The 26,359-nt window shown below is 49.6% G+C and overlaps 2 protein-coding genes, 1 long non-coding RNA gene and 3 other non-coding genes across 9 annotated transcripts; 4 read left to right on the top strand and 2 right to left on the bottom strand.

Moving 5' to 3' along the window:
• Positions 1-35: 35 nt before the first annotated feature.
• Positions 36-5,415, top strand: LOC128569959 (uncharacterized). 2 transcript variants are annotated; one of them, XR_008375502.1, is made up of 5 exons: positions 36-158; positions 664-737; positions 1,231-1,306; positions 2,635-2,733; positions 2,854-2,899. It is a non-coding gene; the product is annotated as an uncharacterized LOC128569959 (long non-coding RNA). The 2 variants fall into 2 exon arrangements; XR_008375501.1 differs by lacking the exon at positions 2,854-2,899 and adding an exon at positions 4,761-5,415 and having other exon boundaries at positions 37-158.
• LOC128571420 (small nucleolar RNA R38) lies at positions 1,074-1,151 on the top strand. Its single transcript, XR_008375837.1, has one exon. It is a non-coding gene; the product is annotated as a small nucleolar RNA R38 (small nucleolar RNA).
• On the top strand, positions 2,431-2,514 carry LOC128571422 (small nucleolar RNA R38). Its single transcript, XR_008375839.1, has one exon. It is a non-coding gene; the product is annotated as a small nucleolar RNA R38 (small nucleolar RNA).
• LOC128571421 (small nucleolar RNA R38) lies at positions 2,955-3,026 on the top strand. Its single transcript, XR_008375838.1, has one exon. It is a non-coding gene; the product is annotated as a small nucleolar RNA R38 (small nucleolar RNA).
• A 786-nt stretch (positions 5,416-6,201) lies between the features above and the next one.
• Positions 6,202-25,107, bottom strand: ST6GALNAC2 (ST6 N-acetylgalactosaminide alpha-2,6-sialyltransferase 2). Of its 3 annotated transcripts, none has more exons than XM_053568674.1 (9): positions 24,891-25,107; positions 20,074-20,134; positions 15,038-15,212; positions 14,249-14,336; positions 13,667-13,805; positions 11,968-12,071; positions 10,140-10,223; positions 7,837-7,936; positions 6,202-7,072 (listed from the first exon to the last, which is right to left on the bottom strand). In XM_053568674.1, the coding sequence occupies exons 1-9, from the start codon at positions 25,013-25,015 to the stop codon at positions 6,905-6,907; spliced, it is 1,044 nt and encodes a 347-aa protein (XP_053424649.1). In that variant the 5' UTR covers positions 25,016-25,107; the 3' UTR covers positions 6,202-6,904. The 3 variants fall into 3 exon arrangements, with proteins under 3 accessions (XP_053424649.1, XP_053424648.1, XP_053424650.1); XM_053568673.1 differs by having other exon boundaries at positions 14,168-14,336; positions 24,891-25,103; XM_053568675.1 differs by lacking the exon at positions 10,140-10,223 and having other exon boundaries at positions 14,168-14,336; positions 24,891-25,105.
• On the bottom strand, positions 10,205-11,963 carry LOC128569956 (uncharacterized). Its single transcript, XM_053568676.1, has one exon. It carries the CDS (start codon positions 11,091-11,093, stop codon positions 10,224-10,226), a length of 870 nt encoding a protein of 289 aa, XP_053424651.1. The 5' UTR covers positions 11,094-11,963; the 3' UTR covers positions 10,205-10,223.
• Positions 25,108-26,359: the final 1,252 nt, after the last annotated feature.

Here is a 26,359-nt window from a genome sequence, read left to right on the forward strand (position 1 = left end):
ATCAGCCTTTTTGCCAATATCGCGAGAGTCTGCGAGACTGCCGAGAAGACTTGCGCGCAGGCGCGGTCTTGCGTTCTTTGCCAGGTCGGCCGCGTGGCTGGTGGTCATGGCTGCTCCCGCTGGTGTTGAGACTAGGGAGCAACATCGGGCTTGTGACGGTGAGCCTGCCAATGTGGGAAATCGGGGTCTTCCTTCGCAATGGCGCTAATATACTCGGCCTTCCCTTCGTCAGAGGCCAAGTGGTGACAGTAAAGCCGGTGTCTTTCTCATAGGTGTTTGAGAGGATTGATTGAGATGACCAAATGCTTTCCAAACGGCGAGACACTGTATAATGTGTAGGAAAGAGGTCAAGCCGGTCTTCGGCTTCAAAGGGCTCTTTGTTGGAGACAGGTCTTCCGACCTGTGCGACCTGGTGCGCCAGCCACACGCGTGCTGAGCGTGGACGCCGCGGGGACTCCTGTGTCCGCCCGGGGGAAACGACCTGACAGTGACAGTTCTTAATTCAATTTCAGGACTATTGATGTGTGAATACAGGACTTCCACTTGGGGTGCCTTGAGCCCCAGTCAGTGGTTTTCATTTAACTTTATCGATAGTAATCAGTGGAAGTATAGACTTCCTTTGGAAAGCAGTAGTTTTAACGAGCCCTTTTTCCTTTCCCGCAGGTCATCTGCAGAGGCGGGTGAAAAGCAGAGCTGCAGGTTGAAGCTTCAGAATAACGGTGGGAGCCTTAAAATAAGTAAGAATGGGTGCAGTCAGGACGGGGGTGGTCATCAGCATTGAGAAAACAGTTGGTATAACTCTTGCTATCACATCCATCTGCCTCATGCTTTGTTCTGAGGTTAAGTTCAGTTGTGTCAGTACGTGGTGACACAGAAGTCTAGTTAGGGTAAGATGTCTACCCAAAACTCAGAATGCTAATTTTTTTAATGGTAAAAATGAGGAGGGCTGTGCATTTGTAATTAGGAGCCACTAGATGTCACTGTAATCAATAGTGGATGTCAACTGTGCCCAGGGCTCTAAGGAAAACTTGGAAAATGAGTTTTAGCTGGAATTTCAGAGTGCTTGTTACTGGTTGAGCTGAGGATGAGTTAAAGTTATCCCTGTCTGAAATGACTTCTTTAGTGAGGAGTACTGACTTCCTGAGGCTCAGCTTTTTAATACATATCTCAACAGTAAGAACTTTAAGGTTGTTTCTGTTAACGGTAAAGCATGTTATCTTTCTCTTTTAGATGAAAGGTGTTGTCATGTGAAAATCCATTAATGATGTTGAGTGTAAGAATCTTCACGATGAAATTTCTGTAAATGGTAAGCATATATTATGCTTTTAAGTACTGGTCTCTTAGATTCAGGGATGCGTGGGTCTTCTGGGATTGTGCCCAGATAATGGGAGTAGTATGGAATGCTTTTTGCTGTGTTCCTTGCAAGCACTCTCACAAATGGTATTTGTTATAACAATCCTATGTGAGGTGAATTTTTTTCCCCACTCTGCTGCTGTGTAAATAAATGAGGCTTAGAGAGTTCTCTTGCCTGAAGTTAACATGACTTCTCTTGCATGAAGTTAGTGAGTTAGATTGGATCAGTGGTTCTCAACTGGAGGTAGAGAGTCTAACTAGCATGTAGTGGATGCTGCTAAATATCCCATGATAGTCAGGACATCTCTCATTAGAAAGAATTTATTCAACCAAAATGTCAGTAAGGCTGAGATTGAGAAACCCTCACAACTGTACATTAGACTGATCTAGTCAGTCTGGGCTGTAGTCTGAGCAGATAACTTGTTTTTGCATTTGTATAACAGGGTTAGTGGTTTCCAAACATGACTGGGTAAGAACCACCTATAGTGTTAAAATACACACTTTTCCTGGGCCCCACCTTTAGTAATGGATAAGAATGGTTCTGAAGGAAAGCCTAAGATCTGTGTGCCTCATTTGTGTTTGGAGAATGGGTGTATAGGAACAGTTAGATTACCTGATCTGCTTTTAGCTCAAGGATTTTACTATAGTAAGATTATAGTGCAGGCTATTTTTAAGTTGCTCTTGGGACACAGATCTCTAATCCTTTATCTTAAGAAAGAGCCATATACTTGCTCTGCAGGGTAGTTTTGTATATACAGGTAGGTGAAGAAAAGTGACCTTATGATGTTACTTCTTGGTAGCTGGTATTTGGTGCCCTGGCCTTCAACAGGCTAGCTGAAACAAAGTGATCTGCTAATAAAACTGACAACATTGAGAATTTTTACAGGGGAAATAAAGCACAATTTGTTTTTTTTTTTTTTTTAATTTGGCCGGGGCTGGGTTTGAACCCACCACCTCCGGCATATGGGACCGGCACCCTACCCGCTGAGCCACAGGAGCCACCCGCACAATTTGATTTAAAAAATAGTTTGCATGTGCTATGGCTATCAGCACTGTGGGCTAGCAGATTGGTGGGAGCTGAGTGCATGATGATGTAGAGTTATCCCTGTCTGAAGGCAAAGAAAGGCCTTTCTGTGTGGAATGTGGATGTCTGAAACTCAGTTTCCCAAATTTGTCTTAAGGAAAATTTAGGCAATGGTTTTCAAGAGAACTGTCTGAGAATTATACTTTATATCTTCTTGAGTAGATTTTCTTTTTCTTTTTAATTCTTATCCTCACCAGGTATGGTCTCAGCCTCAGTTTCTGAGGCTGAAAAAGGACCTCTAGTAGTCACACTGGCAGGTGCCCTGAACCTGGACTGAAGTAGACCATCTCAGGCATGTAAGTACATGAGACTTTTTTAAACAGGCTCAGGTGGATTGTTCTTTTTGCTTCCCCTGCTTCAGACTTAAGCTGTGCAAAGTGACAGAGATTTTAGCTTAGTTTTGTTTTCTTTGCTAGGTGTTTGCAGTATGAGAATTAATGAACTACTTTTCCTGAGGCAAGTGAAGTGATTCCTGCTGTTTGTAAGCTTTATGTCTTTCATGTCCCTAAGAGGCCCCATAAGCCTATGATGGTCGGTTATCCCTGTCTGAAGATCTCTACTGAGGAAAATAATCTATTCTGAGGCTTAAAGTTAGGGCCCTGTGCTTGTTTTTTTGCACAGGGCCCAAATACACCCATGCTCTTAAAAAGCTCGGGCTTTTGGGCCACGCCTGTGGCTCAGTGAGTAGGGCGCCGGCCCCATATGCTGAGGGTGGCGGGTTCAAACCCGGCCCCGGCCAAACTGCAACAAAAAAATAGCCGGGCGTTGTGGCGGGCGCCTGTAGTCCCAGCTGCTCCCGAGGCTGAGGCAAGAGAATCGCGTAAGCCCGAGAGTTAGAGGTTGCTGTGAGCCGTGTGACGCCACAGTACTGTACCCGAGGGCGGTACAGTGAGACTCTGTCTCTACAAAAAAAAAAAAAAGTTCGGGCTTTTTAGGAGAGCAAATTAAATGGACCCCTCGGGGGTTCCCCTCTACCTCCCAGAGCCCAGTTAGTGCTTCATCCCTCTGAAACTTGAATACCAAATGTGTCATTGCTGGTAATGTTCTAGCCCCTTGATTGATGGCTCTGAGGGTACAGGCTATAAGAGGTGGCTGAAATAGACAAGTAGCCAGGATTTGGTTTTGGCTCCTATTGTGGAATGAGAGAGTGCTTGTCACATTTCAAGAACATGAATGTGCTCTTTGAAACTGAGAAGGGAATATGAAATGCATGCCAGCTTCTGGCAGTTAAGAATGCTTAATGACTCTGACCTTGCCTTTGCACCAGTGTCCTGACATTTAAGGGGAAGGGGTACCGTGGTGCTGGCAGAGCTGATTGGTTTCCAGTGCTTTGTTAACACCAGGGAGCTCTCCTAAGTCTAGCTTGGATACTATCTGCCATGACAGATGGGGCTGCTCCTTGAGAGCAAAGGCTGGCATGTGAACAAGAAAGAAGCAAAGTGGCACTTAGGGGCTGGGTGCCTGGCTTTGTTTCCATTTATGTGCCAGGCTCGAAGTGGACACAACAGATTGCCTTTCTTTTCTGTCAGAATTTGTGGGTGTGTTCAGACACCTCGTTTCTTTTTTTTGTTTGTTTTTTGAGACAGAGTCTCGCTGTGTTACCCTTGGTAGAGTGCTGTGACGTCATAGCTCACAGCAACCTCCAACTCTTGGGCTTAAGTGATTCTCTTGCTTCAGCCTCCTGAGTAGTTGGGAGTACTGAGAAGGCCAGATTGACCACATCTTGCCCTCTCTCATTCCAATTGGGCACAATACTATAGGTGCCCACCACAATGCCTGGCTATTTTTTGGTTAGAGTTCTCGTTTAGGAGGCCCAGGCTGGGCTCAAACCCACCAGCCTTGGTGTATGTGACTGATATCCCACATACGGGCGCTGAGCCTAAAGGTCACCTTTTTGTTGGTCACTAAAGAAGCTGTATTTGGCGTAAGATTTAACGAACCTATAAACGCCCCAGCAGCTTTCAGCCTACAAGTAAAACAAAGTAGAAGGGTGGCTGAGCGAGTGGAGAAACTCTGCATCTTTGGTTATTTCTGAGTAGATTTGACTGCTCTATGGAATTTAAGTAAACCTTAAAGTTTGACTTAAAATGTTTACATTCAGAGGGAATTGAATATAAATGTAAATATCTCTAGTGTTTCATGGGAGCTCTTTTTTGATAGTCCTTGATTATGTTCCCATAGTGCACACATATGCCTTGTGCTGGTTAGAATTAATGCTTCTGACTGCATTTTTTCACCTAAATTGGTTGTTACAATGTAGCTTTCAGTTTTGAGTCTCTTTTCTTGGTCATTATTTCAGGTTAATTCTCCTTTGGTTTTGCAGGTTAACTGTAATGGGATGCCAGATCAGCACAGCCCTGCCTCTGCTGCCAGTTGCTAATGCCTGTAAAATAATCTACCCCAAAGAATCATTTGAGAGTTCTTTGGACTTCATCTTTAAAGGAATTCGAGTGGCTGGGATTATCCTAGAAAACCTTTGGCAGTTAGTGAAATTAGGGTACAACTTAGTACATTCAGACCTCCAGTTTGGGTGATCTGGGTATAAAGTTATAAATTAGCAGTTCTGATAATGATTGTAATTTGAAATTATTAACATGTATATACTCTGTTAGGGGAGACTGATGGGAAATGTTTTTCCTATGGGAGCAGTGTGTCTTGGGTTTAAATTTTGAAGCACAAATAAAGTTTTTTTATTGACTTACTAACATTGTGGATTTCAGATTGAAACCCACAGTGAGAATGATATTTTATTCTATTACTTGGTAAACACATTTGTATGAGTTTCAGAAAATAAAACTTAATCCCACTTACACAGAATGCCATCTGATGTTTTCTATTTTTATTTTTTGTTTTTTTTTTGGCCGGGGCTGGGTTTGAACCCACCACCTCTGGCATATGGGACCGGCGCCCTACTCCTTGAGCCACAGGCGCTGCCTGTTTTCTATTTTTTTAATAGCCTGCTAAATTGATTTTGTGCCTCACTACTGGAATGTAACCCACATAAGTTTTAGTGCTTTTACTTCACATGTAATGAATAGATCTATTCCAGGGAATAGATTATGATTTGAATAGAATATCAATGCCTTGTTTTTTTCTTTTTTTTCATTTGAAATAGTCAGAAAATTTCCAATACTGCTTACCAGGGCAATTGGGTTTCTTTACTAAAAGATTACTGTGTAAGATACTAGTGTGGATTGTGTTTGTCAGAAGGATGCCTTGCATATTCCCATTTGACTATGTTCTTTCCATACCAAGTATTCCATAGAAAGGAACATACTGCTTTCCTGGAAACTGAGGAGTGTTTGGTGTTGCCAAGGTAAAGCAAGTTGAAAGGCTTTGTGCTGATGCCAGTAACTGAAATCCTCTTAATTCCTCCTCTCCAGGCAGCAGGATGCTATGGTTTCCCCAAGTAGCTGCTTTAGTAGTTAAAACTAGATGTCTCTGAATTTCTAAAGTGGTATTTTACTTCTAGTGATGTTGTTAATCTCATCACTTTTGTTAAGTGTTCTGATAGAATCAGAAGCTAGGTCCTGGGCCTTGGTAAACTGACCGATATGGATTGATGCCTTGAGAAGTCTTTAGTCAGCTATCCCTGTGGAGACATCTTCCCTCTGCTTTATATAAGGTAGCATCTCAAACTGTCCAAAGCCACTAATTATCAAAACAGTAAATAATGGCTTGCTTAAGGACTGTGATGACTTGTTGGGATGACACTTCATTAAAACCTCTTTGAATCAAAGCCCGTAAAATTATTAAACTACCTGTCAGCTATATAACTTCAAATTTATTGAAGCCATGATGTGGCAGTGATGGTTTATTACCCAGTAATGTCATCCTGTTGTGACTGGATGGTGACACATCTCTAATAAGATCTCCCTCAGTGGCAGGAAGGCCACAAAGCAATTGTCCCAGTACCCTAGTAGTGCTCTTGGATTCAGGGAGGGGTCTCCATCTTAAACACCACGCATTTCTTGCATATGATTTACCCAACACAAAGGAAGACAAAATGGTTGTCCATCATTTATGCAGTTACCTAGTATTGAATTACATTCTGCCTTTTCTCCTATCACGGGGCAGAAGTCTATCATGTTCTTAGGCTCTTAGGAGATATCCTGAAGTTGAAGTGTTTTGGCCTTTGTGTGGGGTGTGACACAGTAGCAGTCTGGGGCTTGTGCGTTTCCTTGTCCTGGTCAAACAGTAGGCCCTTAGTCACTTCCTAAAGTCGCTTGGTACAAATGCAGCAAAGCAGTCCCTTTACAAGGTTGGGGTATATCTCAGACCCAGAGAGGTGTTTTGGATGAGCCGAGGTTAGGATAGAATGTCCTGCATTGGGCAGGCCTAGGTGACAGTCACAAATGTACACCTAGAGCCTTTTGTTGGAAAATGGGGGGGCTGAAAAGCTAGAAAAAGGCTTTTGGCCATTTGAGGGGGTCCAAGGCAAGAAGCAAAGGGCTTGGTGCTTTAAGGTCAACGCTGGTATAGCTGAAGGATGCCAGCCTTGTGTAGGTCCCTCCACAGGGTGGCTTCCAGGGTTAGGTCGTGGTTTGCATAGAATATCAATGGCTTCTTTGTTCGGTCGAAATAGTGGTCAGAAAATTTCCTGTAGTTGCTTGTGATGAATCCATAGGCACTGACCTGGACAAGGGTAGTCACTGAGTTAGTATTTACTGAGCTTCTGTGGTATGTAGACAGACTGAAGTGATAAGAATTCACAAAGGAGTGGTCCCCCTGCTGGGGTTAAGTTGTAGATATTGTCTGTGAAAGGGCTTTTCCCTGTTTAACAAATGGGGAAACATGCTCAGAGCTGTGTTTGGGACTCAAAGATGCAAAAGCCTGTTACTACCCAGTCTCTGTTCTGGAGGCTGCAGTCTGGAGACTAGCATTAAGAAAGGCAAGGTGCAGGCCAGGGTGGTGGAGTGGCATTTGCCCCCCAGCTCTGACCCCTGAAAGCCTGCTGCTCACCCTCTGCCTCCTTGAAGTGAATGTGGGTAGCACAGCAACAGGAATGTCTCATACAGTGATTTTGTTTTTGTGTATATGAGGCTAAACTTTATGCTCCACCAGCTCTAGGATGTCCTTAGTTCTGTGGGGGAATATTCTGCTTTTAGGAGAGTAGTTTGATAATTGTGTCTTGGATACCATATCAAGTAGCTGCCTTGGGAAAGAGTGAGAGGAGGAAGCAGGGCGTGTGGCAGTGGGAGCCAAGGCAAGGCCAGCCCAGAACTGGCCTTTATGTGACCTTGGACAGCAGGCACAGAAGTCAGTGGAGTGGCACTCTTGGCAGCTGGGAATTCTTCCCCTATAAATGGAGGCTGAGAGTCTCAGGTCTAAGGTTTATATTGGGTCAATTCACATCTGTCCTTTGCAGCCACAGGCCTCTAAGCAAGATGACCTCTTACCTGGTCACAGGCATGCAAAGCTGTCAGCAGCATGAGGGCCCCAGTACTAGGCATATATAGGTCTCCGAAATCTGTGTTAATCAACTTTGATTTTAAAAACCTGGAAGCAGAAAGAGGCTGAGATTTGAGAAGGTCACATTTGACAACTATCCATTCAAACAGATCAGAAAACTTCAAAAACCCTGGCCCTTCTACCCCACTCATTTCCTATTGGGGTTCTTTTTTTTGAGGCAGAGTCTCACTCTGTGGCCCCCAGTAGACTGCTGAGTGCTGTCGTGCCACAGCTCACAGCAACCTCAAACTCTTGGGCTCAAGTGATTCTCTTGCCTCAGCCTCCCGAGTAACTGGGACTATAGGCACCTGCCACAACACCCGGCTATTTTTAGAGACGGGGTCTTGCTCTAGCTCAGGCTATTTGCCTACCTCGGCCTCCCAAGAGTGCTGAGATTAAAGGCGTGAGCCACTGTGCCCGGCCTCAATTTCCTATTTGGATAAAAAGCCAAATGGACCCCTAAATGCAATAACAATCTGGTTGAAATAAAACTCCTTAAGAAAAGGAGAGCGGGAGGGTGGTGGTAAGAAAGAGGAACTATAGGTGAAGCCCTTCTCTTGCTCCCACTCTGCGACACCGCTGTTTACCCTGAGTTACTCAGTAACCTCACTGCTTAGGGCCTGGCTTGTTTAGATTAAGACTTGAGTTTCTCTCTACCCCATATCCTGGTCAAGCAGGAATCATGGGTGAGGGATAGGGAGTGCAGATGCTGTGATGGGGTGTACCCCACACTGTCCAAAGATGAAGCTTCAGTGTAGTGGCCCATGGGCTCCAGCCTCTCTGAGCCTGTCTCTTCCTCTGTAGCTTGGGGACATAACTGCTGGGGCTTAATTTGGCCTCTGCAGTAGCACATGCGTCCCTGGCCCACTTGATCCCTGTTCTGAGATACTGGCTTCTGGTCTGCCACAGGGCTTCTTAACTGTGGCATGATTGGCATTTGGGGCCAGATGTTTTTTTGTTGCTGGGGCCTCCCCATGCACTCAGTATAAGGTGTTCAGCATCTCTGGCCTCTACTATTAGTGGCATTCACTACACTCCCCACCCCCACCCCCTTGACAACCAAAAATATCTCCAGGCCAGGTGTGGTGGCTCACGCCTGTACTCTGGGAGGCCAAGGTGGGTAGATCACCTTAGCTCAGGAGTTTGAGACCAGCCTGTGCGAAAGTGAGACCCTATCTCTACTAAAAACAAGCCAGGCGTGGTAGGCTCCTGTAGTCCCAACTACTCAGGAGGTTGAGGCAAGAGGGTTGCTTGAGCCCAAGAGTTTGAGGTTGCTGTGAGCTATGATGATGCCCCAGCACTCAGGGCACAGAGTGAGACTGTCTCAAAAAAAAAAAAAAAAAATGTATATATATATATATAGATACATATATCCAGACAAGAGCATTATGTACTTCTCCCCTCCAACATTGAGAACCACTGGTAGGGAGGGAAGTGAGGTCGGGCCATCTGTTCCCCAGCCACCTCCCCTCCTGTCACCTGGGCTGCTGTGTTCGGCTTCTAATGGGCCCACTACTGCCGCACGCCCAGGGCTCCCTATACCTAGCCTATGCCTTCGGGAACAGTTCCTAGTTAAGAAGCCTTGAGTTGGGCGGCGCCTGTGGCTCAGTGAGTAGGGCGCCGGCCCCATATGCCGAGGGTGGCGGGTTCAAACCCAGCCCCCGCCAAACTGCAACAACAAAAAAAAATAGCCGGGCGTTGTGGCGGGCGCCTGTAGTCCCAGCTGCTTGGGAGGCTGAGGCAAGAGAATCGCATAAGCCCAAGAGTTAGATAGAGGTTGCTGTGAGCCATGTGACGTCACGGCACTCTACCGAGGGCGGTACAATGAGACTCTGTCTCTACAAAAAAAAAAAAAAAGAAGCCTTGAGTTATCCTGAGTTGCCTATGCATTTCCTGTTGAATCCTCCCCATCAAGATGTTAGATAAAATACATACAGTGGAACCTCTGTAAGTTGACCACCCAAAGGACTGTAACAACCTGGCCAACATACGGAGGTGGTCAACACAAGGACCTAGCCCCACTGCACTGACACTGATGTGGGTGCATGTCCAGTCTATGAAAATTAGGTCAACTTAAGGAGGTGGACAGCTATGGAGGTTCCACGATAGTAGGTCAAAGAACGGAAAGTGCTTCACACCAAGCACTCAGCATAGGTGAGCTCAGGTTATTGGGTAGTACAGGGGCTCGTGGGGCGGGTGTGCAGCGGGGACAGGTTGGGAAGCTGTTCTTCCCAGCATCCCACTTCCATACCTGTCTGTCAGGTAGCCGATGAAGTCCGGATGTAGCAGCTTAAATTTACTGGCCGAGGCTTCTGGTCCAAAATAGGTGTGAGGCCTAGGACCCGTGATAGAAGTGGACAGAGCGCCCAGACCCGTCGTATGGGAAGTGGGAGAGGGAGGGGAGGGGAGAGGCGCTGGGGCGCCGGCGGTACCTGGTGCCGTAGTAGGGGCGGGGTTGGGAGTAGTAGCGGGAGAAGGGGGTGTAGAAGGTGGCGGGCAGCACCGTGGGGACCACGTGTGGCTTCCCGCTCACGAGGACCTCAACGGGTGGGGTGTAGGAGAGGGAGGAGGGGGGTGTGAAGAGGGCGGGAGGAGTCGGGTAGGAGGAGCAGTTCAGTGGAGGGTAGTGAGGGGGTGGGGGGAGCAGGGGGAAGTAGAGCGAGTCCGGAGGGCGGGGGCTCTCTGGCTCCCGGGAGGGGCTGGGGACGGAAAAGCAGCGGCTCTGCGGGAGTGGTGCTGTGGGGGGCTGGAAAAAGGGAGGCTCCTTCATGAAGCGGGGCACGTAGGGGGCGATGTAGGACGGGATGCCGCGAATGGGCCCGATGTAGGAGGCCGAGGTGGCAGGGCTTTGGGAGGGGGACCTAGTGACGGGTGCAGTGGGGTTTAGGGAAGGGTTTCGGGAGAGGGATTTAAGACCGGACTGGGAGGGCGATTTGGACGGGGGTGGAGTGGGGTTCTGGGAACCCGCTCGGGGCACGTGAGGACTAGGGGTCAGGGAGGAAGCCCGGGAAGAGGGCTGTGAGGCATTTGGGGTGGCAGGGTGAGAGGGGGGGCGGGAGGAGACCCGAGTAGGGGAAGGAGAAGGGGCTGAGCCTCCAGAGCTGGAATTGGGCTGCTGGCCAGGAGGGGCGACCACATTGTTGGAGCGGGACTGGGAGGGGGACTGGGTAGGGGACGGACTGGGGGTGTGGGAGGGGGAGTTCATTGGTGTTGGGGAGGCTTATGTCCACCTGATGTCTTTGAGGCAGCCCCCCCTAAGGGCCCAGCCCTACTGTGTCATAAAGGCCAGGTCATGACCCTCAGCATCATAATGATTGTTGGATAGTCGCCAGGGTGGGGGTTGTGGGGCCAGGGCAGGGATTAACTCATAAAGACCATCTGGCAAGTGCTTTTTGGGGAGGGGATGAGATGCTCCAAGAGCACTGAAATAGGCAGGCTGGTCATCTAGGCCACAGCAATGACGTAAATTTCTAGGGACCTGATCTCAAGAACAGAGATTGTCTCAGAACCACAAAGCAGAGGTTCAGACGAGGGTTAGGACATGGTTCAAAAGACAGGACCCAAGCTTGCCACGCAGGAAGGTGGGAGAGAGAAGATAAGTGCCCTTTGTTCCCACCTTTCCAGACACTGGGCCTACAGGGCCTGCTTGTCCTGTGTTCTGGGCATGGCCCTGGGAAGGTGCCCCACAGGAGAAGCAGTGTGGACGGGCCCCTACTCTTGGTTTCCAGAACAATGAGCTCAGCAGGACAGCAGACCTGCTGAGCCTACATCCTTGGGCAGCTAGTGCTGGGCCAGTTATGGAGATAGCAGCCTGTCTGCTCCATTCAGAAAATCTCCCCTCCAGCCTCCAGCTGGAGGATTACGTGGGACCCTAGGGTCACTTGGGCTTTCCTTGGGGTAGGCAAAAAGAGTATAATTCTCCAATGCTGAATTATGTTGACTAATTGGAGATTATCAAATTATTGGGACTTTTTTGCTTCTCTTGTCCCATCTTCTCTCCCCAAACTGGCCCTGGAAGCGAGGGGAGGCAACTGCAGCATCACCCACTCTATACCTCAGCCTGCGGCCTCGCTGCTCACCTGTCCCCTTTATCAGGGCCTTCGGGAATGGGTACACCCAGGATGGCCGATCTCAGCATCACGTAGTCTCGGAGGTTGGAGGGGATGAAAATATAGTGCAGGTCCTGTCAAAAGAGAGACACAGCCCAGAGGGGAACAAAGCCACATTTAGCTCCGTCTTGGCATGGGTACCTTTCCACCCCAGTTTAAGCTGACAGAATTTCTCTTGTACACCTGTAATTTCCACTCTGAGGTACTGTAGCAGTTTCGTGTATGTTCACAAATCCTTTGATGTTCACCCAAGAGATGAAGCCTAATTACCATCTCCTTGAGAATGGGCTGGACTGAGTGACTAATGCATAGGACTTTTCTAATAAACAGAAAGTGATTAGCAGAGCATTGTGGCAGGACCCTGTAGTCCCAACTCCTAGGGAGGCTGAGGCAGGAGGATTACTTGAGCCCAGAAGTTTCAGGTTGCAGTGAGTTAGGATGATGCCACTGCACTCTAGCTGGGGTGACAGAGTGACACTCTGTCTCAAAACAAAGTGACGATGTGTGACTTCGAGGACTAGGTCACAAAAGGTGCTGTGGCTTCCTTGCTGTCTCCTGCTCACCCTGGGTGAAGTTAACTGCCATGTTGTGAGGACACTGGAGTCACCCATGGAGAGGCCCACATGGCAAGGTCTGTGAGTGTGCCATCTTGTCTCTGGCACCAGACAAGTCTTCAAAGACCACAGTCCACCACCTGGAGATCCTGAGCCAAAAACACTCTACTAAGCTGCTCCCAAATGTCCTGACTATTGAAATTGTAAGATTATAAATGGTTAAAGCCACCAAGTTTTGGAGTCACTTGTTACATAGCAACAGATAACTCAAACAGGTATTGTGGCCACTGCCACATTTTGTCCTACCAAGAGCTAAGAGGGGTTCTACTGTGAAGACTCAGTATGCAGACACTAATTCCCTGGTCAGAGGAGGAAGCTGTTAGAAATCCCGCTCAGCCTTGTCCACCTCCACAGAACCCGGTTTCCAGGGGTCTCTCAGAGCACACGAGAAAGGAGGTGTGAATTTCTGGCAACCAGATATGGTTGAAAGAACTTGGAGGCCAGTCCTGATGGACTCAGATGCTAGACCCCAACCCGCCAGCTGTGACCTGGGACATGTCCCTCCATCGCTTTGAGCCTCATTTTCCTACAGGGCTGTTTTGCGAGTCAGAGAGGTCACACATCATTCTTTCAGGGGGCAGTGTGAGGAAACAAACAAACCCTAGCACTGGGGCCTCAATCTTGATAATTCCAGCTAGCTGACCTTGGACATGTTCCCGAACCTCTCAGCATCTCAGCTTTGCCATCTGGAAATGGTGGTCAATCATGTCTACTCCCTGCGTCGTCGTTCTGGGAACAGAGGGTTAACACACACCCTTCTGTGCAGGGATCTCTCCAAAGAGCACCAGGCTTTCATTACCAGTAAAGTGGGGGCTGATGTGGTCTAAAATGTGCCTGGCATGCCATGAGCACTCAGTAAATATTAGCCATCCACACTCCGTGTGCCAGAGGTGTCCTGTGTTCCTGACCAGATCCTCTTTCACCTCGATGGTGCCCTCTCGTGCAGCACAAATCCTAGCACCATGTCTCCATCCACTGGACCAGGGTTTGTGAACCCTGTGGCCCACCCCCACGGTCACTGTCAACCACAATGGCATACCTGCTAGGAGCCTTACCTGTCCTTGCGGCACAGAGGTGAAGCCCACGTTCCGGTAGGAGATGAGGGAGTTCTTCATCGTGTTCACAGTGAAACCATAGAAAGAAGTCTTGGTGCCCACGTCGCGCTCGAAGCCTTTGATCACAGCACCGTTGAGCCTGTGTATGTCAGCAGAGAGACCCATCAGTCTCTGTGGCTACAACATGCCATCCGTTTACTTCCATCTCCACGGTTCTGCCTTCTTGTTCTCATGCCTCTGGATGGACACTCCCTCTGCCCATGGCAGCACCAGTACCTGCTGGCCAGCCTGACCCCCACTCTTCCAGACCAATGACCAGGGAATAGGTAAATCAGGCCCTGGTGGCCCCTTCCTCCTGGGTTCCCACCCTCTGTCTTCACACATGGCTCCATCCAGGCCTGTGTGCCCATCATGATGGCTGAGCTGCCTAAAACCACTGCTGCCTTGACTCACTGGTCCCAGGGAAGCTGGCGCCCCAGGACTGCCCCCTGCCCCTCATACCTGAACACATAGTTGTGGGCATCAATGTTTGCACCCTGGCGGGACCCATTCAGAATGCCCCCGTTACCCACTACAGCACACCGGATACAGTTTGGAGGTGGCTCCCTGGAGGCGGCAAACAGCTCTGCGCTATCTGACCCATTTAGAAGGCGCAGGGTGGAGTTGATAGCTGCAGGGTAGGATGGGGACAGATGGCAGGGTCATTCTGGAGCCTCCCCCAGGCCCGAGCCCAGCCTATCCCAAGAAACACAGAGGGTGGGAGGAGAAGGAACCATCAGAGTGGGAGAGGATGGTGGGGCAGGGGCTTGCTGGGTCTTCAGTTGTTGTAAGAAGTCAGATAACTGGGGCAGCGCCTGTGGCTCAAGGAGTAGGGTGCCGGTCCCATATACCAGAGGTGGCGGGTTCAAACCCAGCCCGGCCAAAAAAAAAAAAAAAGAAGTCGGATAACTTATCTTAAGACTGGATATATTCCAAAAGAAAAGACTCTGAGGCCTGGGAGAGAGTGAGGAGTGCAGGTGGGGGGGGGCAGATTGATGGGGAGCAATCAATCTGAGAGGGGGGTATGGGCCTGAACTATGGTGGCTCCCTCAGCAACCGTGAGGAAGGCTGAGGCACCTCTGTTCCTGGCCACTGTTGGACGCTAGAGCTTTTCATGCCAGGGAAGGCCCCAGATGGTGAATACCACCCAGCAGGGGTGGGCCCAGCCCTCTTGCAGACCCCTGGGTGCCTAGATGGAGGAGGGAGGTGAGGAAGGAGTCACATAGCTATGGGGGCCGGAAAGAGGAGCACTGGGAGAACTAGCCTCCCTTGGGGGCAAGAATGGAAAGCTGAGGCAGAAGGCAGGGTGGGAGGCAGCAGGTGGCAGATTACCGTGGTGAGAGAGTCCCCGCCAGCCGTAGGGGGCCTTGTGCTGGCTCAGGCAGTCCCAGAGCTCTGGAGTGAAGAGGCCCCACCACAACAGCACTGGCTTAGAGAGATCAAACAGACTCCGGAAGTGGGGATGCCGCTGAATGGCCAGGTGAAGTGGATGTTGGCAGGGGCGGCTCTGTGGGTGGGAAGATGGGAGGGCTGAACTAGGAGGCAGCTTGGGTGAAGGGAGCCTCCCCAGGAGCCCACAGACCCCATAGTGGAGTTGGGAGGGGAGACCTGCTCTTCCTCCTCGAGATGGGGCCATCCTTGGATCTTTGGGCTGAGCTGGCCAGTGGGGGTCAGAGAGCTTTCCGGACTTGGCTTTGCCGGCCCCTCCTCTCCTGGATGCCATGTATCCATGGCCTGGTGGCTCTGGCCTCATACTACTTCACCTCACACTTGGGTAAGCACTGGGCCATTCTCCAGTGAGTGGGTAGGACCTGCTGCCCACTCCGAGAAGAAGTTCCAGCCTGGGTTTTGGAGTCGTGGGCCTGGATGCAGACCCTCACTCGGCAGGGCTCACTGTGAGGTTTGAGTGTGATCAGACTGGTCACCTTTCTTCTAGGTGGTTCCTATGCTGGGTTGAATAATGTCCCTCCCAAATTCATGTCCACCCATAACCTCAGAATGAGACCTTATTTGAAAATAGGGTCTTTGTGGATGTGATTAGTTGAGAGGAGGTCACATGGGTTTAGATTGGGCCCTAGGACTAGTATCTTATAAGGAGGCCACGTGACCACATGATGTGGCTACACCAAGAAACCTCTGGAGTCACCTGTGGCTGGGCCAAGGCCTGGGAGCCCTTCTTGGCACCTACAGAGGGAGCATGGCCCTGCCAGCATCTTGATTTCAGACTTCTGTCCTCCCAGTACAGTGGAATAATCAGGTTCTCCTGTTTTTATTTATTTTTAAGACAAGAGTCTCCTCCTGTTGCGGAAGCTAGAGTACAGTGGTGTCAGCCTAGCTCACAGCAACCTCAACTGGGCTCAAGTGATCTTCTTGCCTCAGCCTCCCAAGTAGCTGGGACTACAGACACATATCACTGTGCCCGGCTACTTTTTCTGTTTTTAATAGAAATGGGGGTAGAGATCAGCTCTTCCTTGGGCTGTTCTCGAACTCCTGAACTCAAGAAATCCACCTGGGCCTTCCAAAGTGCTAGGATTGCAGGCGTGAGCCACTGTGCCCACCAGTTTCTCTTGTTTTAGGTCCCTCTAGTCTGTGGTCATTTGTTCCAGCAGCCACAGGAGAAGAATACATTTTTCAATCAGGGGCCTGGAGGGAGTGTGAGGTGACTAAACAGGCAGGCTCCAGCCCAGTCTACCTGCAATCTCACAGTGTCAGAATCACACACAGCAGTGACTGGGTAGGGCTACTGTTGCCACTGAATGGGGCTCCTTGTTAAGCTGTTGGTTTGATCAAAGGACAAATCAGGAAGTAGCTGTGCAGTAATTTCTGTTATAATGTGACATATGAGTGCCAAAAAGTCACCATGATATGGAAAGCTGTGCAATCAAAGTCATGGGGCTTAGGTGGGGCACAGTCACAAATGTTATTGGGAGGCCCAGGTGGGAGGATCATTTGAGGCCAGGCAACCTCAAAATGAGACCCCACCTCTACAAAATATATATATTTATATTTTGAGACAGAATCTTATTCTGTTGCTGGGCTAGAGTACCATTGGGCCAGTCTAGCTCACAGCAACCTCAGACCCCTGGGCTCAAGCCATCCTCCTGCCTCACCTTCCCAAGTAGTTACAGGTGCCTGCCACCATACCTGGCTAATTTTTCTATATTTTAGTAGAGATGGGGTCTTGCTTTTGCTCAGGCTGTTCTCAAACTCCTGGCCTCCAGGGATCCTCCCACCTTGGCCTCTCAGAGTGCTGGGATTACAGGCATGAGCTGCCGTGCCTGGCCTACAAAATATTTTCAAAAATTAGCCAGAGGTAGTGGCATATACCTGTAATCTAAGCTATTCATGAGGCTGAGGTGAGAGGATCCCCCGAGTCCAGGACTTGGAGGCTGCAGTGAGCTGCGATGATGCCCCTGCACTTTAGCCTGGGCTACAGAACAAAAGACCCTATCTAAAAACAAAGGCCCCATGGGGCTTATGAGAGCGTGAGATACGCAAGCAGCACAACACTGAGAAGTCTTGTGAGTTATGCAGAAAACAGAAGATAAAAACCAAAGAGACAGAAGCACAGTTTTACACGTGTTCCATGGTTAAGGAATACTTGAGGTTTGCTGGTGGAAGTGGGAGTTGGAAGGGGCAGCTTGAGAGGTACTATGAAATGGTGGAAGGAAGATTGTCTAAAATCAGAAGGGATAGGCAGGTGTGTTGGCTCACAGCTGTAATCTAGCACTGTGGGAAACCGAGGCAGGTGGATTGCCTGAGCTCAGGAGTTCGAGACCACCCTGAGCAAGAGTGAGACCCTGTCTCTAAAAATACCTGGGTGTTGTAGCGGGTGCCTGTTGTCCCACCTACTCAGGAGGCTGAGGCAAGAGGATCTCTTGAGCCCAAGATCTTGAGGTTACTGTCAGCTATGTTGTCACAGCACTCTACCAAGGGTGTGGAAGTAAGACTCTGTCTCGAAAAAATAAATAAATAAAAATAAAATAAAATGAGAAGGGATGAGCATTTGCTGTGAAGCCGATGGATGTCGACATGCAGGAATGTGCTTTTTTGTGTATTCCTACGTGGCTGTGTTCAGTTGGGTGTGGTTTCTTGTGTTTACTTAATATTTTCACTGACAAAATTTCTTATAAACAACCATGAAACATGTGTGATGCTCAGATTGTTTCCTAATATATCAGTCTTGTTGGAACAAATTAACAATTTCAAAGCAAGCGTTACAGGCCTGGTACGGTGGCGCACACCTATAATCCTAGCACTCCGGGAAGCCGAGGTGGGTAGATTGCCCTGAGCTTAGGAGTTCCAGACCAGCCTGAGCAAGAGCAAAACCCTACCTCTAAAAATAGCTGGGTGTTGTGGTGGGCACCTTTAGTCCCAGCTACTTGGGAGGCTGAGGCAAGAGGATTGCTTGAGCCTAAGAGTTGGAGGTTGCTGTGAGCTGTGATACGAGAGCACTCAACTGAGGGTGACAAAATGAGATGCAAAAAAAATTTTTTAAATAAATAAATAAAATTTTAAAAATGCAAGCATTATAGCAGACTGACTATAATAATTTCACTATTCAATTTATCAGAGGGGTCTTGGGGGCCCTCTTTATGAGACGCCATGAGAAAAATCTGCAGGTCTTCATATTACTTGGGTAACTGGCTTGCTTTTACTCATGGCCATGGTTGCATGTCTTAACTCAGAGCCAGATAGACGGCCCATCTCTTCCACTTTGTGGCACATTCTTCCTGCGCTCACCTCACACTGTCTTTTTTCTTTTTTTGTTGTAGTTTGGCTGGGGCCGGGTTTGAACCTGCCACCCTCGGTATATGGGGCCAGCACTCTACCCACTGAGCCACAGGTGCAGCCCACTGTCTTTTTTCTTACCTTTACTTTTCCTCCACTCGTTTCCTCGTTTTATCCTATTTTATGTTTTTGTCTTATTATTTATGTCCCAAAGGCTCTCCAAATCCTTTCTTTTAAATTAGGTGGGAATATATATCAATTTGCATCAAACATCTCAAGGCAGAAAGGACTTTAGCAAATAGAAAAATAACCTGGTCCAAGCATTCATAAGACTCTTCAGACCTCTCTTCATCTGTGGCCAAGTGTCCATTAGCCTCTGTTTTTGTTTGTTTTGAGACAAGGTCTTGTTCTGTTGCACAGGCAAGAGTGCAATGGAGTCATCATAGCTCACTGTAGCCTTGAACTCCGGGGCTCAAGCGATTCTCCTGCCTCGGCCTCCCAAGTAGCTGGGACTATGGGTTCATGCCACCAATACCTTATCATCATTATTATGTTTTATTTTTTGTAAAGACAAGATCTCACTATGTTGCCCAGGCTCCTCTCAAACTCCTAGGCCTAAATGATCCTCTTCCCTTGGCCTCCCACAGTCCTAGGATTACAGGTGTGAGCCACTGCGTCTGGTCTCCATTGGCCTCTGTTCTCAGGACTGGGACCCCATCACCTACCCACAGCTATTGTCTCTGTCTCTGAACAACTTGGCTGTCACTAAGCTCTTTTATGCAGTGAAATCTTTCTCCCTGAGGGCTCAGTCAGCATGTCCCAGTTCAGTCTCTTGAGCACTGAAAGCACCTGCAAAGCTTGTATTAATCCAGAGACACAGGCATCAACTGCTCACCCAGAGCTGAGATGGGGTGGGGCGGGGCAGGACCGGGGAGGCTGTTTGGCACAGTAGTTCAGAGCCATGTTCTAGACCAGAACCACCTCTGACGACCTGTGATCCTGAGATGACTGCACTTTTATGTGCTCATTTTGCTCATGTGTAAGGAATGCCTCCTAGGGTTGCCATGAGGCTGCAGTGAGAGATTGCACAGAGGCTGGAATCAACGTTGCCCATCACTTACACAGTTACAGAGTGGAGTCCTGAAGGTTCTCAAACCCTTCAGACAGACATGGAGCATTTTCCCACGGCTTGGAGTTTACACCAGGGTGAGCAGTTTAAATGTGACTTTTATAGCTGGGCGCAGTGTGGCTCATGCCTGTAATCCTAGCACTTTGGGAGGCTGAAGGCGTATGGATCACTTGAGCTCAGGCATTGGAGACCAGCCTGAGGAAGATCAAGACCCTGTCTCTACTAAAAATAGAAAACAAAACAACTAGCTGGGCATTGTGGCAGGTTCCTGTAGTCCCAGCTACTCAGGAGGCTGAGGCAAGAGATTCACTTGAGCCCAAGAGTTTGAGGTTGCTGTGAATTGTGATGCCACAGCACTCCACTGGTGCAAGAAAGTGAGACTCTGTTTCAACAACAACAAAAAATCAGAGAGCCCAGATCTCATGGTAATGTTCTTGTTTTCCTTTCCCCCTCCTCCCTGCTAACCCAAGGCTGTTCAAAATTGCCCCAGAGAATCTGGTCACTGTACCTTTCTTGTCCTAGAGTTCGATGACTTGGGTTGAAAGAATGCTTGAGATGATGTGGTGTCCCTGGGAGAAAAGGCAGAAGTAAAGCAGTGGTCAGCAGGTTTGGCCTTGGAAGCTTCTGGACTGACTGACTCCCTCAGCTCCAGGGGCTGACAAGTCTGCCAGGGTCCAAAAGGTGTTTGTTCTTTTACTCCTTCTATGTCTATGCTCTTATTCTGGCCACGTCTCTCCCTTTAGGCACATGAAATACTGTCACTTCATTAGTTTATTTATTATTAGAAAACACTGCCAGTCCCCTGGAATTGTGCCTGTCTGTGGGGTCTCCCTGGTGAGGCCCGAGGGCAGGTGTTAGGTCTGAGATGACTCAGCTCCCCACTCCTGCAGGGTGGTCCTGGTAAACAGCATGGCTGTTCCCCAAAGTTCACGTGTTGGAAACTTCATTCCCAACACAACGATGTTGAGAGCTGGGACATTTAAGAGGTGATTAGGTGAGGAGGGCCCTGCCCAAATGAATGGACTAAGGCTGTTCCCTTGGGAGGAGGTTCCTGATAAAGGTTGAGTTCGGCTCCCTTCCCTCTTGAGCATACCTAATCTCTTGCCTTTCTGTCTAACACCTGTGAGGATGCAGCAAGAAGGCCCTTGCCGGATGCTGGCCCTTTGACTTTGGATTTCCCAGCCTGCAGGACCATAAATCTCTATTCTTTATGAATGGCCAAGTCTTAGGTATTCTGTCATGGTGAAACCAAATGGACTAGATGCTGTGAAGCCTCCCTCCCTGGGCTTGAATCCTGGCTCCACTGCTCAGCAGGTGCGCTGTACAACAGAGATAATCATATCCAGCACATCTGCCTGTCTCTGTACAACAGAGATAATCATATCCAGCACATCTGATTGTTGTGAGTATTCAAACAGAGAGTCTATGTTATCAAATATAAAACCTGTCCTCTAAAGTTTAGCTATTGTTACCTAAAGGAGGAAAGAGAAGGACCCTTTTGTGTCAGCCTCTATTATCAGCATCCTGTCTGAAGGGAGGTAAGGGGTTAATGTTACCCCACCCCCAATTGTCAGGGACTAGGTGGCCCCGGCATCAGGGCAGAGGGAAAGCAAGAAGAATGGAATGGAAGCCTCTGTCCACTCAGAAACGTGGCTCTGCTCTCCCAACCCTCCCTCACCCAGCAGCCTCAGGGAGCAGGTGGAGGAGGGCTTTGGGGCAGCAGTTTTCAAGGGAAACAAAAGCCTCTTGTTATTTGCTTCTAGGTGCTGAGACAGCTAAGCCACCAGGGAGCCTGTGACCTGCCTGCCTTTGGTTTCTCAGGTTGCCCATAAGACCCTGGAGGAATGGTCCAAAAAGAGCAGGTTGATCTCGTTCCCCCTTGGACAAGCCATTTGCTGACCCACATTATTCTGTAGTTCTTCCCCCTGAGCCCAATACCACTCCCTCTGAGAAGGGGCTAGGAAGATGTTGCTCAGCCCAGGTTGCCTCTGAGAACCCCCAGGGAGATGTGAAATACACCAATGCCCAGGCCCCACCCCTGGGATTCAGATCTGATTGACCTGGGGTGAGGTGTGGCCATCATTGAGTCCAACCCCATCCCTCACGCCCAAACCAGGTGATTCCACTGTACAGCTGGGCTTGGGAGGCTGAGGCAGGGGTCACCCAACAGGGTAGAGTCGAGGCAGGAGGGCAGAGCTTCAGGGGAGGTTTTTCTGCCTTGAACAGCAAGGGAAGCTTGATGCATCTTCAGAGTATCCCTTGTGCTGGGCGACTTCTGCCAGCCCCTCATTCTCAATAATCCCGAGTTCTCAGATACTTGTCTGGGGTTCTGGAAAGGAGTGGGGAGAGGGTCCATGCACACCCCTCTGGGAAGTTTTATCAGCCTGAGTAGAAATAAGGACACTGTAGTGCATTTTTCCTAAGACTAAATTTACTCAATTAAATTTAGATCATACTCCTAGTAATTTTGGGGGCCTAAAATGCCCCTCTCTTTTAAAAACAAAATGAAATAGCACTGGCAATAGATAATAACTCACACCCTTCTCTATTAAAACCTCTTTTTGAGGCTCGGCGCCTATAGCTCAGCAGCTAGGGTGCCAGCCACATACACCGGAGCTGGTGGGTTTGAATCCAGCCTGGGCCTGCCAAACAACATGAAACAGCAACTATAACCAAAAAATAGCCAGGTGTTGTGGTAGGCACCTGTAGTCCCAGCTACTTTGGAGGCTGAGGCAAGAGAATCACTTAAGCCCAAGAGTTTGAGGTTACTGTGAGCTGTGATGCCACGGGGCACTCCACCCAGGGCGATGTAGTGAGACTCTGTCTCAAAACAAACAAACAAACAAAAAGCCTCTATCTGAAAAAAACAAACAAACAACAAAAAAAAAAAAACAGTTCTAGAGATCCCCCACATCTGGGAACCACTGAGCCGGACTCTGCCAGGAGTAAATTCCCAGACTGGACTCTTCTTTCTAAGCTGGAGAGAGACAATAAGTCCCTTCCTCCAGCTCTGTAGACCCTGCCCCAGCCACCTTTCCCGCTGTGCAGTCCCCAGCTAGCAAAGCTCACACAGCCTGTTGGCCCTGCAAAGAATCACAAAATGGCATCACTTTCCCCACTAATGTCACCTCCTACAGTGAGGACTGAGTCCAACCTACCCCTGCGTGTAAGCTACAAACACCTGGCTGGAAACAGCAAGAAACAGCCAAGTTCTTGTGTCATAATAAATTTTGAAAAGATGAAAGATCTGTCTCTCTCTCTCTTTTTTTTTTTTTTTTTTAAATAAAAAAAGCTTTGTTAAGGTATAAATGGACATACAAATAAACCTCACATTTAAAGTTGTATTAAGTACTTTGAAAGAATGTTTACTTTGTGGGCTTTAAAAAAATTATGGCAAAATCGATTTATTTCTTACAGTTATGAAGGCTGAGAAGTCCAGGGTTGGGAGGCCACATCTTGGAGAGAACCTTCTTGCTGGTGGGGACTTTCTACAGAGTTCTGAAGTGGGACAGGGCATCACATGGCCAGGGGTGATGAGAATGCTATCTCATGGTCTCTCTTCCTCTTCCTTTTTTTGTAGACTCTGTAGAGCTTTGTCACCCAGGGCTGGAGTGCAGTGGCTTGATCATAGGTAACTGCAGCCTTGAACTCCTGGCCTCAAGTGATCTTCCTGCCTTAACCTTTCAAGTAGCTAAGACTACAGGTGCACCACACCTGGTTAATTAAAAAAAAAAATTTTTTTTTTTTTGAGACAGAGTTTCACTTTGTCACCCTTGGTAGAGTGCCAAAGCGTCATAGTTCACAGTAACCTCAAACTCTTGGGCTAAAGTGATTCTTCTGGCTCAGCCTCCTGAGTAGCCGAGACTACAGGCCCCTACCACAATGCCCGGCTATTTTTTAGAGATGGGAGTCTTGCTCTTGCTCAGGCTCTTCCTTAACTCCTGAGCTCAAGTAATCCACCCGCCTGGCCTTGGCCTCCCAGAGTGCTAGGATTACAGGCTTGAGCACCCCGCACCCAGCCTATAAACTTTTTTGGGGGATTCCCAACTCCTGGGCGCAATTGATCCTCCTGCCTCAGCCACAGCCTCCTTACATGAGCCACTGTGCCTGGCCTCTCTTTCTTTAAAAAAACATTATTTTAAATGACCCATAATAATTGTACATATTTATGGGGTATAGCATGATGTTTCAGTATAATGATCAAATCAGGCTAATTAGCATACTGATCACCTCAATAACTTAGCATTTCTTCAAGGTGGGATTCTTTGTGTTTTTAAAGATAAAATTGTCAAGGATCCCCTTTCTTTATAAGCCTTCAGGTCTTATTATGCAATTTCTGACTGCAAGATTTAGTAACCTAGGCGCCCTTTGTTCTAAGATGACTAGGCTTGGGACCATTTGCAAGCTGTTTCATAGTGTTTTGTTACTTTGGATGTGTCCTTTGCCTTTATCTCCTGGAAGCAATTTTATTTTTATCTCATCATACTTCTAGCAAGGTTTGGGAAGGAGAGCAGCAGGAAGGAAAAGGCTGGGCCCAGAGGCCTCCGCAAGAGGCTGTGGGGACCTTTCCTGCTCACACTCTGGGGCTTTGGCGGGTGCTAAACCGTTTTGAGGCTTTTTCAGTGACAGGAACCAGCTCCTGCCACAGGTAGGCTCTCAGGAGAGAGCGGGGTGCCCAGAAACGAACAGGCGGAGCGCAGCTCAGGAGGGGGCGCGAGGAGGGAACTCGGGTGGAATCAGACACGTCTCCTCTTCCCCAGGGAGCCCGCCGGAACGGGGCGAACCCAGGCCTGGAGAGAAGGGCACCAGGCGCGGGGAGTGGACCAGGGCAGAGCGGGAAAGGGGACAGGCAACGGCTGTGCTGAGGATCCCAGCAAAGTTGAAAACTGAGGGACCTGGGTCCCTGCCCAAGAGGTAGAGTCTAAGAAAGAATTTTTTTTTTGAAGTTACCGAGGGGCAGTTCTTGACATAAAAGGAACTTTTTGTCTGACTTAGGAGATCCTGCCAACTTTCAACAATAGAAAGGTGATTCTAATCAGGCCCCAAGGAAACTGATCAACCAAGGAGTCCAGGGCCGGTCGCCAGCGCGCAGGGGGCGAGGTCTCTCCTATACCCAGGCAGGGGCGGTAGGGTTCCGGCAGCGTGAAGTTAACCTGGGCCGGGGCTCTGGGAACAAAGAGCCGCACCCAAGTCTCCGCTGAGAGCCCCCCCAGAAGGGTGGATGCAGAGCGAGGTTGAAAGCTGCGGGCGGCCCGGGAGCTCTGGCTGGGCGCCTTGCCCTGCTCACCCACTGCGCCCTCCGGGTCAGGGCGCAGCAACCCCTACCTGGCTCCGGACTGGGGCTCTGGGGACCGCTCCACTGCCGAGGAGTACAGGGCGAAAAGGATCCCGGAGCAGGCAGCCGCGAGCAGGAGCAGCGGCCAGAAGAGCCGGCCGCGCAGGAGCCCCATGCAGCCTCCCGGGACCCGCCGCTGTCCGGACGGCGGGGAGAGTCCCGGGTGTGCCAGGGCAGGCTCGCTGAGGCGGCCGCCCTGCCCCGCCTGGTCCTGCCCACACCTGTCCCTGCGGCTCCTCCCAGCTCCGCAGCTCCCCCTCTGCCCCGGCCAGGCCTTCAGACGCCGCTGCACCCTCAGGGGCTGGGCGGCAGGTTCCCAGAGGATGGAGTGGGTCCCTGGCGCCCAAGCTGTGCGCGCCTCTCCGGCGCTGCCCCTTCCCCGGAAGACTTAGCCGCCACTCTTGCCGCCGAGCTCCCTCCAGCGCCCAGCCCGGGACGCAGCCAGCCTGGGACTGGGCAGGGCGCTTTCCCCACCGCACGGTAGAGGGCTGGCGCTTAGCGTCCGGGGGCAGGCCGGGCGCGGGGAGACGCCGCCACCTGCCGCGTTGGCTGCGCGCTGCGCGCTCCGCCCGCTCCAGGCGTCCAGAGGCCAGTGGGCTGCAGCTGTGAAGCGACATGCCTGGTTCCCCTCGGAAGGATCTTCAGAACTGTTTGGGCCCCCCAGTCTTTCCAAAACTGGGGGCGTAATGAGAAACTGGTTCACCAAGACGGCTGGAGAGGGGAAGGGGAGGATGGAGGGACAAAACCCCACACAGCTCAGACCCTGGGTTAGAGGTGGGGAGCCTGCGGTGATGGGATCATGGGGGTGGGGAACGGAAGCTGTGATCCCCTACTTTGGCGACCATCCAAACCCCTGGTCTAGGGTCAGGCCCCTGCAACCACGTTTCATTCCTATTGCAAAATGAGAGCAACCTGCAGAGCTCCTCAGCAGAGCCCAGCGGAAAGGCCCAGCAGGGCTCCAGGGTCACCAAGGAAGGGCCGGGGAAGCTACTCGGTGAGAGGTGAGCCGGTGAGAGGTGAGACAATGGGGAGTGTCCCGGGGCCGGGACTCCAAAAACCTGAAATGCTGCAGACCCTCAACTGTCAGGAGTCTGCAAGGAGGAGAGGGACCTCATGCATGTCCATTTCCCCACGTGCTTTCCTGTTCTCAACTGCTTTGTTTTTGTTTTAAGACGGGATTTCACTCTTTTGCCCAGGCTAGAGTAGCACCATCATAGCTCACTGAAACCCTCCAGCACCTATGCCCAAGAGATCCTCCTGCCTTGGCCTCTGGAGCTGCTGGTGTACTACAAGTATCACTACTCCCGCTAAATTGTTTTTCTTTCTTTGTTTTTTTTTTTTTGTAGAGACAGGGTCTCTCTCTCTCTCTCTCTCTCTCCTGAAGTGATTCTCATCTCAGCCTCCAAAGGCATGAGCCATTAAAGGCCTCTCCTCCCCTCCATGATCTGGAGTCTGGGTG

The sequence above is a fragment of the Nycticebus coucang genome, chromosome 18 (genome assembly GCF_027406575.1).
Source record: "Nycticebus coucang isolate mNycCou1 chromosome 18, mNycCou1.pri, whole genome shotgun sequence".
NCBI lineage: Eukaryota > Metazoa > Chordata > Mammalia > Primates > Lorisidae > Nycticebus > Nycticebus coucang.